This window comes from Trachemys scripta, chromosome 7 (assembly GCF_013100865.1).
Source record: "Trachemys scripta elegans isolate TJP31775 chromosome 7, CAS_Tse_1.0, whole genome shotgun sequence".
NCBI lineage: Eukaryota > Metazoa > Chordata > Testudines > Emydidae > Trachemys > Trachemys scripta.
Window position 1 is genome coordinate 115587120 of NC_048304.1, and position 17604 is coordinate 115604723.

General features: G+C 41.2%; 1 protein-coding gene across 8 annotated transcripts in view; it reads left to right on the top strand.

Moving 5' to 3' along the window:
- Positions 1–17604, top strand: part of NRAP (nebulin related anchoring protein) — a 62459-nt gene that overhangs the window by 24744 nt on the left and 20111 nt on the right. For 6 of the 8 annotated variants that reach the window (XM_034777520.1, XM_034777517.1, XM_034777513.1 and 3 more), the window contains 11 exons: positions 39–143; positions 1250–1357; positions 2306–2407; positions 2935–3132; positions 3349–3453; positions 5827–5925; positions 9091–9195; positions 9686–9793; positions 12792–13103; positions 14315–14419; positions 16630–16728. In XM_034777520.1, coding sequence (XP_034633411.1) covers positions 39–143; positions 1250–1357; positions 2306–2407; positions 2935–3132; positions 3349–3453; positions 5827–5925; positions 9091–9195; positions 9686–9793; positions 12792–13103; positions 14315–14419; positions 16630–16728 — 1446 coding nt within the window. The remainder of the gene's footprint in view (positions 1–38; positions 144–1249; positions 1358–2305; positions 2408–2934; positions 3133–3348; positions 3454–5826; positions 5926–9090; positions 9196–9685; positions 9794–12791; positions 13104–14314; positions 14420–16629; positions 16729–17604) is intronic. The other 2 variants (XM_034777516.1, XM_034777515.1) reach the window with 2 other exon arrangements.

Consider the following 17604-nt stretch of genomic DNA (forward strand, 5'->3'; position numbering starts at 1 on the left):
GGTTTATTGAAGGTGCTTTGTTTCAATGTCTGTGACAGTTGACTTACCGAGCCCAGTATGAGAAAACCAAAATGAATTACACTCTACCACAGGACGTTCCTCAGTTAGTCAAGGCGAAAGCCAACGCTGAGCTATACAGTGAGGTAAGCAAAGTGACTTGCAAATGTAGATCTGTGTAGTGTCCTCAAGTCTGAGCAATAATAAACACACGGAGGCTGAGACTGTTCAGGAAGAACTAGGCATCCCTGTTCTGCCTTTATTCAACAATCTGAGACAAAGTTATCCGGATTAGTAGGGATACAATGTGAAGCACAACCTTGGAGTGAGATCTCATGAAATGACTTGAATTTGACTAGTAGATTAAATGTCCACACCTCAAAACTGACCACCCAAATTAGTGCTCATTGGATGTATTACTCTTCTGGCAGGGCTAGTGCAAAGCCCGAGGATTTAGGTCTTGATCCAAAGCCCACTGAAGTCAGGGGAAAGGCTTTCATTGATTGTATCGGGCTTTGGATCAAATGCCACGGTTGCCAACTCATGATTTATCACAATATTTGGTGCTTTACTTAAAGCCGCAACTCTTGGAATCAGACAGAAGACAACTACCCCCTACCCTGTACATTTATTACTTGCTACAAATCTCATTACTTTTAAGCCAATCTTGTGGCAATTCTGCAAGTCCTTAATGGGGATTTCGCACTCCATTGTGCTTCCTCAAATTCAAGGCGGAGGCATATTGGTGGAACAATGTGGGAAGATGCATAGTGCCCGTGATGTACAGTTATTATCTCTATTGTTGTGATGGTCATGCCCAGAGGCCCCAACCAGAATTAGCCCCATTGTGGTAGGTGGTGTACAAACACAGAGGTAAAGATGGCCTCTGTTCCAAAGAATTTCGGGTGGGATTTTCAAAAGCAGCTGAGTGAATTGGACACCTGACTTCCATTGGCTCTCAATCGAAGTTGGGCCCCTGACTCTTTTAGGCACTTCAAAAAGCCCACCCTTACGATCTAAGTACTCCTGCCACCTGCTCTGTGCATAACTGGGGACCACAAGCTCCAGGAATGTTAAATCTGGCCTCTTCCAGAATCAATTATTTAACATAAAATAATGGTAAATAAATATATTCTATTTAACTGAGTATAGTATATTTTTGTTTAGTTCCTCATGATTTTCCATGGTTGCTTTAGCTGTTTAGGCAGGTATATTCATGTTAGTGACATGCTATTTGTATTTCCGTTCTCAGATTAAGTACAAAGAAGGTTGGGAGAAGACCAAGGGTCGGGGCTTTGAAATGAATCTGGATTCCATGTCTTTACTTGCTGCCAAAGCCTCAAGGGATCTTGCCAGTGATGTAGGTTGTATTTAATTAACTAGGAAGTCAGCAATAGCATAGGGAAATAAATATGTTGTTTCACCTGGGTTTTTAAGCCCTGAATTTTACCGTTGTGCATTCATCTTTCTCGATGGTTGATGAACTCTAGGAAAATTTGTTCAGAATAATTCCTATAGGCAACCAGTCCCACTCTCCAAAAAATTGCTTATTTTTTTTGTGTATATAAAGAAATAAAATTAGAAAAAGAGCAGTAGCTCCATGTCCATGTTGTAAAATTCAGCATTTTGAATTAATTAGACCAACACAAACCTCACCACCTCCAATGCAAGTACAAGGCGTGCTTCTTTGATTTGTCTTCTTTAACATAAACGTATAGTAGAATGTATATTTTAAAAAAAATCCTAAAAACAAAACCCTACCAAAACAAACCGCTACACTGCATGCATCATTCTTTCCCCTGTGGAGAGGTTGAGGGAGAGAATAATCATGTATGAGAACGGTAAGTCAAGTTGCTTAATGAATTATTGGAAGGCATTCATATTACACTGCTGAGCGCAATATAACAACCTACAGAATAGAATAGAAGCTGTTTATGTTAAAATGAGTCAACCCCCGAAGACCTTGCTCAGTTTTTGTTTAGAACCCCATTACATATTTGGCTCAATAAGAACATCAGGGTTCAATCCAACACATTTTTCTTAAAAACAAAAGAATGATTTAGCTGTTTCAAAGGTTTTATATCTAGAAAAATATCCATGCGAGGAAAGGCTTAGCCCTTCTAATAGGTTAAAGAAGACACAACTAAGACCAACCTGATTGCCCTTCAGAATTCATAAGCATATTTGAGAGCTCTGAATTGGCTACCAGGCCCTACATTCAAATGGCCCGTCCCTAAACATACTGCATATCTTTGTGGCAATTGGAAAATGGTCTGTTGTTTACAGTAAATTATTTTCCTCTTCAAAGATTAAATACAAAGAAGAATATGAAAAGACAAAAGGCAAAGCAATTGGAAACAAAGATTCAAGACTTCTGCACTCGTTGCAAGTGGCCAAGATGAGTAGTGAGGTAAATGATTGATTTCTCTTACTTAAAAGATGTTTTTCATCATTATACTATTTTGCTAGTTTAGGGTTGGAGCTCTTGAACACTGCATTGTTGGTATTGATCTTATTTTCAGAAGAGGAAAGCACATTGAACCCTGGCTTGAAAAAACAAACTAAACAAAAACAAAAAAACAAAACCCATAGACTTTGCAAAGGGTTGCAAGATAAAAGAACAGAGTGAAGTGAGCTGGACCGTGTTATGGATCCATGAGAGGAATTGCCAGTGGAACCTGCAAATCGATGGTCCCATTTTGGGGCTACAATGTGGCCCCTTTTGAAACCTCAGTCCTACAAGTCTTTGCCTAATATGCAGCAGGGTGGGCAAGTTTATTTCACCCTATCACAAATGATGATGGAGGCTAAGTATAGGTTTTGTGGATAAATAATGCCTGATTATACAGTGATATCAAATAAAGTACTTATAAGCCATTGCTTGCTTTCTTGTTTCTCTTAAAGTAATGGTGAATGTATTGTTCCTTTATATCCTAGATTGCTTATAAAAAAGGTTTTGAGGAGAGTAAGAGACATTTCCATTTGCCCATGGACATGGTAAACCTGAAGCATGCCAAGAAAGCCCAGGCTTTGGCTAGTGACCTTGAATATAGGAAGAAACTCCATGAGTACACAATGGTTCCAGAAGACATGAAGACAAAGTGGGCCAAGAAGGCCTATGGACTTCAGAGTGAGGTAAGGTCAGACACCCCCATTTTAAATGTTGCTGCAGGTTAAGGGTTGAAGAGTTATCAGGATATATTAGGTGATCAAAATGACTTAATATTCCTTAGCACTTATATATCTGTTTTCATCTTCAAAATGTCTCTTCACAAATGCAGAACTGGCAAGTATGCATACTTTAACTGTCAGACTTGTGTCTCAGTCTAAAACATTTGTTTCCCTCTGTAGCTGCAGTACAGGGCAGATCTGACATGGATGAAAGGAGTTGGATGGATGACAGAAGGGAGTGTTAATGTAGAACAAGCCAAAAAAGCAGGAGATCTTGTTAGCGAGGTGAGCTGCACTTTCTGGCTGTTTTTCTGACTGGAAGGTTGAAGCCTGGTTGGCCAGGAGTATAGATGCTGTATGTGTAATGGATTGGGAGACTCAAGTATATTGGAAATTTGAGATTTGTCTGAGCTGATGGGGATGGTGCATGTGTGGCAAGGCAGTTTGGGAGATTTTGGGTTGCAGTTTGGGAAATATTTGCCCATCATGCAACTATACTCTTCTTCCCTGGAACTTAGTATTCGTGTCACAGGGCTCTCAGACAGATCTCTGTGTAATCATAATTGTTCCCTCCTACCCTTCTCCATCTGCCTGCACCTTTAGCACTGGGAAACAATGGGATTTGCTGTTTTATTTTGTTTAGGCCGTTTTTCAAATCCTAGCAAAGCGAGGAGCTAAAACGGCACACAGACTTTTAAGTGATATAAATGAAAAATTAGATGTTTCACAACCTTGTTTGAAACTTCCTGGCTCTATGGTCAGTCAGGACTGAACTTGCTCTGAATCTTTGCTGGCAGCACTAGCTTGCAGCGCTCTTCATTTCTTTTCTTTAGTTCATTCCTGGCCTTCCATTGCCATTAACCTCATGGGAATACACTTTCTCAACCTTCTCGCTCCAGTCTAGTGGTAGCGTTGGTGACAGTAAAGCAGGAGGATAGAAAGAAGAAACAATTAGGAGAAGTTTGAAGTTTGAAGAGGAAAAGGAAGGAAAAGAAACCTGTTAGAGTTACTGGAAATCACATACTCTGATACCGTAGGCCTTTGACATCCAACTCTTTACTCCCGAAAATGAAAAATAAATATCAGAACCAAGGGAAGAAGCAACAGCTCAGATCCAATATCTTACTAGAGATGGACTGACATTTACTGCTGTGGCTTGCAATAGTAATGATCACTGCCACAAATATTTAATTTGTGGTGATCTGCCTGACACTAACCTCCTAAGAAGAAAGCCTGTATATATTATTTTAAATATTTCTATTTCCAATGAGAAGCTGGCATTTTGTCATTTACTTGCAGAATGTCATTATGTTATGTTGCATACAATTGTGACAAAACCACACTGTTCTTAATCTGCCTCTGTCCCCTCTAAATTCTAAATACAAAGCAAAATGAGCACCTCTTTGAAGCAGAGCATGCTTTTTTAACTTCTGTTTTGTGTGCAGCCGGGAAAGTCCCAGTGTGAACTGATCTGTTCACCTATCAGTTCAAACAGTGGCTTCCACTGCCGAAATGATGTAATAGAAACACTCACCTATATCCCTGCAACATGGAATGGTTGGTTTGATTGCTGAATCGTTAGATTAATAAACAGTCAATAAAAGTACATAAGAAGAGTTTGCCTGGTCTCCCCATCATACGCTGTCTTGAAATAGTTATGATGTATTTTCTTATACTGTCTCAAAAGCAGACAGAAGTTTGTTATTTGCTCTGAAAGGAACACTACACCAGACTCGATTGTTGAGATGAATTCAGAATAGACTTGATCCAAAGGTCAATAGGCGTCTTTCTAATGGCTTCAGTGGACCTTGGATCAGGCCATTAAGGAATATTATGGTGTATTAATCAGAAGGACAGTCTTAATCATGCAAGGTGAAACTTTGGTTCCTTGCACAAAACCTCTGCAAAAGGGCTCACTGTCAGATACTAATGCACAGGGCTGGGCAGAATGGAATGCTCCTTCTGACAACCAAACCTAGAACTTGGGTGTGGGGCACCTACAGCTGCCACTACAGACAAGCCTCCGTAGTTAGCATCCGGTTGATATTGGAGAAAAGTGCCAGGGTAATATCTTGAATTGTCACAAGGTTCAATTTGGGGAAAGTTTGTATCAAGAGGACTAAAATATGTCCTCTGTGCTCTTTGTTAAATAGTACAGCAGCATTAAGCTCTTCCATAATCTAACAAACTACAAAAAGAACAACAGAAACTTGAGTTTGAAAAGGTTTATATCGTAAAATGTGGTGGTAACATGCACTGGGGGGCTCAGGCAATGGTAATGGCATGCAGAGCCTTTAAACTTCTCTGTTACTGGTTCAAATCCAGGCCAGGAAGGTTGGTCAATGTGAAACAAGAAAGAGATCTAGGTCATACAGTCAGCATATCTGGCATTAATTAGTATGCATGTTTTCAGTCTCAGCAGAGAGAACATGGATTGGGCATGCATATGGCATTGCTCTCAGCACTAGCAGTCATCTTGCCAGTTCAGGTTCAGAGAGGATAGACTGTGGAAGCTTACATTGCTGATACCTGTGCTCTAAACAAAAGACGTCAGTTTCCAGAACTCTCAGTCTTCCCCTTTCGAAAAGCACTGAATTCACTTGGGAAAATAAATGTGATAATTTCTGAATGCTCTTTTTTTTTTTTTTTTTAAATCAGAGAAAGTACAGACAGAAAGCCGATGCTCTAAAGTTCACCAGTGTGGCCGACAGTTCCCAGATCAAACACGCGAAGAAAAGCCAGGAACTGCAGAGTGATGTGAGTCCTCACTGATGCTTTATCATTAACTTGGTAATTCTTGGGGACAGATGGGAACCACTGAAAAAGAAATTGGCTTCAGTTCTGAATCTTGCCATGGCTTTAAATAACTTTGAGCTTTACTTCTTAAATCTTTTATTTTTTTAAAAAACTTTCCCCTGCTTCACAGCTAGAAACCTTTAAACCTGATAGGGAACAGATATATGCAAAGCCTCAGACTTCAGATACTATGGTGATAAGGGCCATATAGGCATCTGGATAGACGGATAGAGACTAAACCGGATCCTTTACAACTTCTGCATTTGGCATGGATCTCTGCTGTTTTTCTTTCCTCAGTGAGACTATTCTGCCTGTCTCACTCAGATCCTTAACTATACCTAGTGCACTTAAGACTGCATCTTTTTGAGCACAAATGCTTAAGCTATTTTTAGGGAAATAAAGCTTTTCTCAAGGTGGCTATTTTTTTTCCCAATCCCCTTTCCTTCTTTAGATGTGAGAAATAGAGCAAGGACCCTGTCGGCTGGTATCTGTGAACTCCTGGCTGTGGTGAAGGCCCAGCTGGACCACAACCAGTTTTTAATTTTTCAAAACAAGGGACACCTGTTGTTAAATGTACTGATCACCTAATTTAATGAGAGTGGTAACTGCTGATAGTGAGATATGTTACATGTTGTGACTTGAATTGAGGACACCGGCAGCTGTCCAGGTATTGCGTGAGAAACACTTAATCCTCAGTTGGTTGGTCTTTCCTAGACAGCTGCCTTCTTTCCTTTTTTGTTCATCTGTGTTTTAATATGTAACCCTTCTGCCAGTGGAGCTGGCAGCAACCAGGGCTGGGTTCAATATCTAGGGGTTCCTTTTCAACAATACAACACGGAACCGGCTCAAGCCCCCACCCAGTAACCTGGGAAAATTACACACCACCGCTGGGCGCCTCTGAGAAGCAATACTTCCTCACTTGCAAGCACAGAGTCTGAGTGTAGAAAAGAAACTTTTAATGAAAGACGGGACGTCTCTGGACATTAATTAGGGAAAATTGCTACAAGCAGGATTCATAAGCATAAAACTGTGAGCAGGACGCCCATCCCAGAGTGTGGGGCAGAGTCTTCTGCCTCATGTTCTTCAGTTTTACAACCAAAAGTTCCTTTTCTGTGCCCCTCTCTGCTCCCTCACCATACCCCACTCACAGCGGTTGTCCTTGGTCAGTGAGGATCCAGGGTTGAGAGGTGCATCTGTGTGAGTTCACTTCCCACCCGGGGAAGAAGGCACCTGGCTTGCTCTGCCATCTGAGCACTTGCTTTAGCTGGCTGCCCCGCCAGCCATGGTTCCTCTCTGCTGGCTACCCTGCTAGCCGCTCGTTCCACTCCCGCCGGCCGCTCCCACTGGCCAACTGTCAGTTACCTTCTGCTGGCACTTGCCTCTCTGCTATGACCTCTGCAGGTCAGTCTCTTAGTGATTTTCAATTTTTAGCAGGTGGGGCAGAAACGCAGTCCCACCACGAGTGATTTCAGCTCTCATTTAAGCACTTAAAATGTCAAAGGCTCCTAATGGAGCCTATTTAGCTCTATCTTTGAACAGTGGGGAGGAACAGATTAAACCAGACCAGGGGATCCTTAGGGAAGAGTCCACACCTACTGGCTGGGACACCAAACCTCCACCCACACCCCCCCCCCACCTCTTACTTTTCATTCCCCCTGCTTTCAATACTAAAGTGATTTACAGAAGAACATAAGAATGGCCATACTGAGTCAGACCAAAGGTCCGTCTAGCCCAGTATCCTGTCTTCCGACAGTGGCCAGTGCCAGGTGCCCCAGAGGGAAGGAAGAGAACAGGTAATCATCAAGTGATCCATTCCCTGTCGTGCATTCTCAGCTTCTGGCAAACAGAAGTTAGGGACACCATCCCAATACCAGCCAAAGTTGATCACTTTGAGCAACACAGCTCTATCTGCTGGATATCTTGGCAGAGGTGGTGTGTTCATGTAAATACAGTTTGCTCCTGAAGCCTCTGCCTCTCCCAGCTGGCTGTCAGGGGAGAACTCATTCAGATCCTGCTTACAAATACTTGGCACTTGCATTTTTGCATCCATATAGCTCAAACCTCTTTAAAAAGTTGGTTTTAAAAGTGAATCAGAAAAGCACGTAGGTCTCCTGAGTCTCTTCTCTTTTGTCTTATCCACTAGATTACTCTGCCTCCCTATAGCTGTAAAGAATATATCTTGAGGCAAGTTTGGTAGCCCTGGAGTTAGGGTTCTGTGCCACTTTGTGGGAGACACAACTCCCCCCCCCCCCTTTCAATCTCTATGAGATGCAGGATGTTGAGCCTTTAAGCAAAATGTAGCTCTGAATACAGCAACCTTCTAGTCAATCCACGAGCAACTTCAATGGGTTCTGAAGTAGAGTGTCTCATCCTGGAATGTACGCGCCGTTAGAAATGCACTGAGATGTAAAATGGAGGTGGTTGCTGCTTCAGACCATTAAAGATCCTTGGCACTTTCATTTAAAGCAGGGGTGTTAGCCCTGGCCAAATTATAATGTGGTTAATTATCTCCAGCTCACATAAATACCCCCTGCAGATTTAGTTGCATTCTGTATTCTTTTTCATTTCCTGCCCTAAAATGTAGCATTGCTGTGTGCTATTAAACAACTTAACTCATTCCAAGACAGAGGCAGCTACATTTCCATGATAGATGAAATAATGTCTTGTGTAAACTTTGTACAGAACATTAGTTTGTATCAGCTTGTATGTCTATTGAAATAAAGTACTTTGGGATGAATAGCTCTGTATAAATATATCATTATCCCTCCCTCTTTGGCTAAGGAAGACCAATGAGGCACAGGAAATTGAGGAAAGGTAGTATAGATCAGGATAAACTAGAGAATCCCAATAAAAGGGTGTTTATTATTTTATGAAGTGTGTGTGTTTTATATCACATCACTGACAATTAATAATAAATGAATTGGCTAACCTGGAATTGATTTAGGCTTTATGGGAGAACATCTCAATTCAAGTTTTGGAAAAAGGACCCTGATTTTAAAGACTAAATCATCAAGTAAATTTCCCTTTAAATATTCTTGCCTGTTTCTTCCCATAGACTCAATTGTCATTTGAAATTGAACATAACCTGATACTACTGACATTATTTGTTTTGTTTTCTATGGACAGGTTGCATACAAGTCGGGAAAAGAGCAGTTTCTTCATCATTACACCATCAGCAAAGACGAACCTCTCTTCATACGGGCCAGAGCAAATGCTGCAAATATTAGTGAGGTGCTGTATGGTTGGGGCTGGGCACCACCCCTTTAACTTATCAAATGGTATTTACTGCTGTTGAAATAATTGCTCTATAGTTAATAGAAGGACATTTCCCTTAAGCTGATCTGAATGTTTAAATTCAAAAACTTCAGAACCAAATTATTTGCTTTTGCTTGAATACCTGGCCGGTCCCAGTACTGCTCTGAAGGCTCCGATCCTTCAAAGTCTTTAACACATTCTCAACTTACTCATGTGAGTAGTCTCACTAGTTTTAGTGGCACATGAATAGTTCCTTTCACATCAATGGGGGGCGATTTGTGGAGGAAATATTACTCAGTGTGAGTAAAGGTATCCGAATCAGGCCCTTAAACTAAGTTGTTTGGGACAGGGGCCGTCTCTGACTACCATACTGGAGCTACAATCTTATATGGATCTCTGTGCTACTGTAATGCAAATTATTTGTGTTATTGATAATAAAGTAGTGCTGTTACTGATATCTCTTTAGAAATTGTACAAGAGTAGCTGGGAGAAGCAGAAGGAAAAAGGATTTGAACTTCGTCTTGATGCACTGTCTTTCTTGACAGCTAAGGCAAAGAGGGATCTGGCAAGTGATGTGAGTATAGATTCTAATTAGATGATATTTCATAATTAACCTGATGGTTTGTTGTAGAGAAATATAAACCTTCTCAACAAACCTGACCATGCAACCTCTTCCCCAGCCCCTTCTAGCCCTTAGGGTGAATGTTCAGAACCAGAAACTGACCAAAAATTTGCAAGTGGCACTGCAGAATAATGCATCTAAGTCACTGGTCTGGCCAATAAGCCAGAAAATTTCTGGATGAGAGAGGCTGTTTTTCAAAGAAATAAAGATTATTTTGGCTGAATTTTTTATCTTTTTAGATTGACATGTAATATTGAAAAACAGCTTCCTCTTTTAGGTAAGCCTAAAGCCACTCTGATTCCCTTTTGGAAACAGACATGTTGATTACTTGCATGGAAAGCTCACAAGCCTTAGAGACTAGATCTTGCTGTTTTCTTTCCTGTGCTACTGTGAAATCATAGGCATCTCAAAATATAATTGTCATTGGGAATCATCATTCATAGAAACTTAGAATATCAGGGTTGGAAGGGACCTCAGGAGGTCATCTAGTCCAACCCCCTGCCCAAAGCAGGACCAATTCCCAACTAAATCATCCCAGCCAGGGCTTTGTCAAGCCTGATCTTAAAAAAACCTCTAAGGAAGGAGATTCCACCACCTCCCTAGGTAACCCATTCCAATGCTTCATCACCCTCCTAGTGAAAAAGTTTTTCCTAATATCCAACCTAAACCTCCCCCCCTGCAACTTGAGACCATTACTCCTTGTTCTGTCATCTGGTACCACTGAGAACAGTCTAGATCCATCCTCTTTGGAACCCCTTTCAGATAGCTGAAAGCAGCTATCAAATCCTCCCTCAGTCTTCTCTTCTACAGGCTAAACAATTCCAGTTCCCTGAGCCTCTCCTCATAAGTCATGTGCTCCAGTCCCCTAATCATTTTTGTTGCCCTCCACTGGACTCTTTCCAATTTTTCCACATCCTTCTTGTAGTATGAGGCCCAAAACTGGACACAGTACTCCAGATGAGGCCTCACCAATGTCGAATAGAGGGGAATGATCACGTCCCTTGATCTGGTGGCAGTGCCCCTACTTATACAGCCCAAAATGCCATTAGCCCTCTTGGCAACAAGGGCACACTGACTCATATCCAGCTTCTCATCCACTGTAACCCCTAGTCCTTTTCTGCAGAACTGCTGCGTAGCAATTCGGTCCCTAGTCCACATTGATCTGTTGTGTTTCTAGTGGGATCCTGCAGGGATTGGTTCCTGGTCCTTTGCAATTTAATGTTTTTGTCAATGATCTGGAAGAAAATATACAATCATCACTGATAAAGTTAGTATATGAAACAAAAATTGGGGCAATGGTAAATAATGAAGGGGACAGGTCACTCAAACAGAGCGATCTAAATGGGTAAGTGAGACACTCCAACAATATGTGTTTTAATACCACTAAATGTAAATGTATACACATAGGAACAAAGAATGTAGGCCATATTTACAGGATGAGTGACTCTATCCTGGGAAACTGTGATTCTGAAAAAGAGTTGGGGGTCATGGTGGATAATCAGCTGAACATCAGCTTCCAGTTCAACATTATGGCCGAAAGGGCTAACCTGATCCTTGGATGCATAAACAAGGGGATCTCGAGTAGGTGTGTAAGCGGGTGCAGACTCACCCCTGCGGCGCCTCCTGCTGGTTGTCCTTGGGAGTTAGCATCCAGCCTCCGGAGTGCCCTCTTCAGGCTGGTGTCTCGCCGCCACTACTGGCCCCCGTGTCCCTCTCAGGACCCTTTAACTGGGTGCTGCTCCCTGGCAGTACCCCCGCAGTTCTGGGTCTCCCCCTCCCAGGGGAACCTCCACCCACTATTCCCACTTCACCTCAGTCTTTGCTACTGCCCAGTCTCCATCTAGCCCCCGTTCACTGGGACAGACTGCAGTATAAGCCACTCATCACAGGCAAAGGGGTTCGGATCTGCTGCCTCTGCCTACCCATGGGCTGCCCCATTGCAACCCTGCACCTATTTGGCCTATAGTCAGACCTGCAGCCTGGGGCTTTCCAGGCTGGAGCTCCCAGCTCCCCTGGCCCTTCCCCAGCCCTGCTCCCAATCTAGGTGTCTTGCTTAGGTCCCTGCAGCCAGGCCCTTCTCCCTCTACAAACAGAGGGAGACTGACTGGGCTCCTGGTACACTGCCTCTAAAAGGGGCAGCCCAGGCTTCCTGCCCCAGCCCCAGCCCTCTCCTGGGCTGTTTTAAACCCCTCAGGGCAGGAGCCACCCTGCTACAAGGTGTAGAGAGGTTATTTTTACCTCTGTCTTTGGCACTGGTGCAATCGCTGCTGGAATACTGTGTCCAGTTCTGGTGTCCATAATTCAAGAAGGATGTTGACAAATTGGGGAGGGTTCAAAGAAGAGCCTCAAGAATGATTAAAGGATTAGAAATCGTGCCTTATAGTGATCGATTGTGCTCTTTCAGTCTATTTACCTTAACACAGGGAAGGTTAAGAGAGGACAAGTACAGTCTGTAGGTATCTACATGGGGAACAAATATTTAATGGGCTCTTTAGTCTAGCAGAGAAAGGTGTAACATGATCCAATGACTGGCAGTTGAAGCTAGACAAATTCAAACGGGAAACAAGGCATGAATTTTTAACAGCGAGAGTAGTTAACCATTGGAAAAACTTCCCAATTATCATGGTGGATTCTCCATCGCAGGTAATTTTTAAGTCAAAACTGCATGCTTTTCTAAAAGATCTGCTGTAGGAATTATTTTGGGGAAATTCTATGGTCCTTTATGGCCTTGGAATCTATGAGTCTTTGAGAAGAGTTCAGTTTCCAAATGTGGATCTCACTACTGTAGTGTTTCTACCGGAGACGGAAAGGCAAATGCATTTTGGGAGAACCTGAATAATGGCAAAAATGAAATGCCGTCTTTACTTGAAGTTACCATTTGATTGTTAATAAATGGCTACAGCCCAGTGGCATCTCTTTGTATCTATGATCCATTTTTTCTTCTTCACAGATAAAGTATAAGGAAAGTTATGAGAAGACCAAGGGTAAATTGATTGGAGTGAAAGACGTGAAAGCAGACTCACAGATAGCGCATTCTCTCCAAATGTCCAAGTTACAGAGTGATCTGGAGTATAAGAAGGCATCTGAGGACACAAAGTCTCAGTTTCATGTCTCCATGGATATGATAAACCTTGTCCATGCCAAAAAGGCTCAAAATTTGATCACAGATAGAGGATATAAGACAACCCTGCATTGTTATACTGCTCTGCCTACTGACATGAAAGTGGAATGGGCCAAGAAGGCCTATGGTTTGCAAAGTGATGTAAGTTCACAATCTCATACATTGCTTAACTGTTTTATTCAGCTCTTTCAGATGGTTAGGACTTAAATGAATTTCTATAGCTCATGAATTAAAATCTAGGTTTATACATTTAGGACCAGAAAAATATACCTTATACATTGACAAAATCCATTTAGAACATAAGAACATTTGAATAAATGAAACTTTTTGTCATGGACAAATGTTTTTTTGGATCTGAAAATAGAGTCCTTAGAATCAGCACATATTTGCCCGGTTCAGTATGTCAAGTCTTTGTGCTTGCATAGCATCTTGCAGACATTAATTAATCCTCAGGACTCTCCCGTGAGTTTTATTATTCACCTTTTGCAAACAGGTAAACTGAGATAGAAAGAGGCTAAATAATTTGCCCAAGATGATGACAGAATCAATTACAGAACCCAAGAGTCCAGAGTCCAGTCTCTTGCTTTAACCACTAGAGACACTGCCTCCTTTATGTGAAAGTGATTTGTGTTTGCTGTAAGACAGACTTGCCTCTTTAATGAGTGAGGCTGGGGTTTTTCAAAGGCACCTAAGGGAATTAGGTGCCCAAATCTCCTGGCAATTTGGTGTGAGTTGTGGGCCTAACTCCCTTAGGCTCATTTGAAAATTGCAGCTTTGATGACTGGCTATTTTGTTGCTTGCGGGCAGGATGGTGAGAAGCAGGGGCTTGGTCTCTCGTTGTAATTGCTGAATAGAAAAATGTCACCAGTGTTAGGGGAAAGTGTTCATTTAAACGCCCTTCACCGTTCCAGGTCCTTGGACGATATCAGCTGAGACCATTTCCCCTCATTGTGACATTTTAAGTGTTACAAGAAATCCTCTGAAACAGATCTATACCCTCAGAATCCTCATTGTCTCTGCAGTGTCCTTTTAAACAAAGAATATCCAGGAAGATACTGCATACGATGAAACAAGCCTACTTTTTGTATTCAGAGTAAGAATTGAAGATGACAGTGAGGGAACAGGCCAACCTTTTTAAAAGATTGCCTTGCAAAGCATACAGAAGAAATGATAATAGATGGTTATACTGCCGTCTTTCTGTATTTTTTTGTTTTACCTGCAATTGCGCAGCCGTGGATAAAACAAAAGCAGGCACTAATTTGACTCAGTTGGTGTTCCCGATATGTCTGAATCCTCTAATGGCACTTTAAATGTATGAGCACCAACAATGGGGCATTTTTTCCCTTTGTCAGAACCAATACAGAGCAGATTTGAACTGGATGAAAGGAGTTGGATGGATAGCTACTGGGTCATTAAATGTGGAGCAGGCTAAGAAGGCAGGAGAACTCATTAGCGAGGTGAGATTTCATGACAGCATGTAACAGAACTTGCTGCATAATGTGTGCAAAATGTCTGTATAAAATTAAAATAATTTCCACTCAAAGGGGAAAGAAAAAGGCATACCACATGAAAGCCCTCAAAACCAGGAATAGGACTGGTAATTAGAGGGAAACCAGATACCAAACACACACCAGTAGGAGTCCATCTAGCCTTTGCAAAAACAAAGCAGGTGACAAATGATATTATGAATAATAATGACAATCAAACAGTGCTCAATTGCTACCTACTAGCCTACCTTTTTAATGAAGCAAAACAGGAGAGATGATGAAAAGATGCACTTATTGCACCCAGAGCCTCCTTTTGTACACGTTCTTTCTTTCTCTCTTTTTTGTATATATTCACATCGGACATGGACATCCATGTGGATCTCTCTCGATCCAGCTGTCTCTGTCTGTGGATTCTGATCCTTATTATACCCATGACTCCCACATTACCCACTCAAAAAGAATGCTCTTTAGATGAGCTCAAGGATCCTTTGTGCCTGTTTTTGCGGTCCTTCAAAGGAGCCACTGGCAGAATCGGTTCAATAGTTTGCAGATTTCTGAAGGAGGGCCTGTTGACCAAATCTTCATCAGTAGAAAACTGAAAGACTTACAACACGTTAGATAGCCAATGGTAAAACCTAGAGGGGTCACCTGTCCACACACTGAGTATAAAGATGCACCAAATAATTTAGCTTTTCAGTTATCCTTTAGCATGTGGCTAAGTGCTGACAGTATTGACATATTTCCATATAATCTTCAGCAGTAAGAGAAAACAGACTTTTAAAAGACAGTTGACCACATATTCGGCCAGATCCGCTAAAGCCAATGGAACTCTGCCTGTTTATACATGCTGGGAATCTGGCCCACAAATTTTTAAATTCTGCAGATGTCACAAAAATCTGCATTTCATTGTCATTAACTGGACACTACTGTCAGTAGAGAGGCCAGTGTTTCAGTAGGATATGAAGGCTGAACCCCTTGAAGTGGTCCCTGTAGGTGAGGTTTGGCCCACATTGGCAGGATAGTTTAACAAAGTTGCATTGCTACTGCCTATGTTGTGTCTGTTCTGTCTTCGAATACAGAACTTCAGACTCCAAGACTGTTAATCTGGCCTTTTTTTATGAACACTAAATAATATTGTTTGTTTATTTAAAAGTCTGACCCCATCTGGCAAGATGGGATTAAAAAGCATCTCCAAGAGCAGTATCTCTCAGCACTTAATTAAATGAATTTCTAGTCAATTATTCTATCTGTTTTCAGTTTAGGACAAATTCTGAGAGGTCCAAAACCACCTTCATCTCCATAAAGTCTATAGGGTTTACAGGTTGTTTATCACTTAAGGATTTGGCCCTGTAGCCTAAAAATTGTGTTAAGGGATGTAACAGGGATAGGGATTTAGACTTGGACATTGAAATCTGAGCAGTTTCTAAAAGAGCCACAAACGCCCCACTCAGGCAGCAGGACTCTGTGTGGAGTGGAGATAAGACTGAAGATGGAAGTAGTACAGCCTAATGCAGGAAGAATGGGTGCTGATTTGACTGCTACACGTGTACGGCCTTCAAGGATTGGGCCATATGGACAAAGTGTAAGCTTGACAATATATAGCCTTCATTTTAATTATTTATATTTCAAGACCTCTCAGAAGTTACTATGGGCCCTTTCAAATAAGCAGAATTAATCTCAGCACCTGTAAAATATGCAGCAATAATTAAACACAGTATTAGTGATCTCAGTGCAGTCTGCCGTTCTCAGGTGTTAGCAGGAAATATAAAACTTCCAACAAGAAGTGTAATCACGACCTTTTTTAGCGCAGTTCGAGTGGGTACCATTTCTTGTTTAAAGGAACTATAAATAAAAAATGTAATCAATTGTACTGTGTTTGAAGCCACTTAAAAAATGCTTTCTTACCATGGGTCCCAGAGTATTCTAGTAGGCATAATCTGATTTTGAAATGTTTCCTTTATATTTAGGTAGAAATCCTTTAATATTAATCGGTAAATGGCTATTGTTAAATTGAAACAAATATTAATCTGAAAGTACCTAGGACATAAAGATGAGGAAAGAGGAATTATAATTATGTTCACAAATTCACTCTAATCTCGAGCAACCTATGATTTTTCCCTTTCAAATAGCATGAAAGAGCAGCACAAAATTCACAGCTTTGATCTTTTTCTGCTCAACAGAAGAAGTACCGTCAGCATCCATGTGCTTTGAAGTTTACCAGTATTAAAGACACTCCTGAGATGATCCAGGCTAGAATTAGTTATAACCAGGCTGTGGATGTAAGTTATAATGTATATGCATTATGATTATAAGAGTGGTATCCTCTTTGAACGACCTGACTGAAGAACTGGTTTTCTCTTTCTCTCTCTAAGATTATTCTTGGGAACCATGAAGCTTCTATGTTCTAGTGAGGTGCACCTTACAAAGGGCATGATTTTTACTTAGTATGGAAGTCTTCTACCCACAGAGCTCCCATTGAAGTCAATGGAACTTCCACACACAGAAGGCTTTCTATACAAAAATATTTTGCAGGAATATGATTTGGGAGTGGGACTGACCTGCCTTCCTTATTTAGAAATTTTTGACCTTTTGAGGTCTAGCACAGAAAAAAAAAACATTTGTGTGGTTACTATTTTCAAACCCAGATGTTTTAAATTTTAGATTCTGTTGAGACTTTAGAAACAGAATGTGAAGTGACGTGACGACAGAAAAAATAAATTAATAATTTTAGGCTGTCATCCTGCTGAGAGAGAAATCCAGGAGGAGGAACCTAAAAGGTTTTTGGTCTTTATTTTTAATAGAAGGACTATTTGAAATTGTTGTAGGCTTAGCTGAGATAATGTGGAAGTGAATAGTAAAGTCACCCAACAAAGACAAGTTTCAGCCAAGAGAGAATGTTTTATTGAGGAGAAAAAACACTTGTGAAAATAGGTATTTTTAAAATCAAGAAAAAGATGACAGACCTTTGTGTAATGCTAATGTGATATTCTAGTACCTTTGCCTTTGGTAGACTTAATAAGAATCAAAGTCCTTAATACTAAAGCAGGGTAAATATGAGTTAGCACTCAGTGTCTGCACAATGTTACAATTACTCCATGTTTGGAGCTGTCAGTGGCTTTCCACTTGGGAGCATCTACAGAATTGGGCCCCTCTAT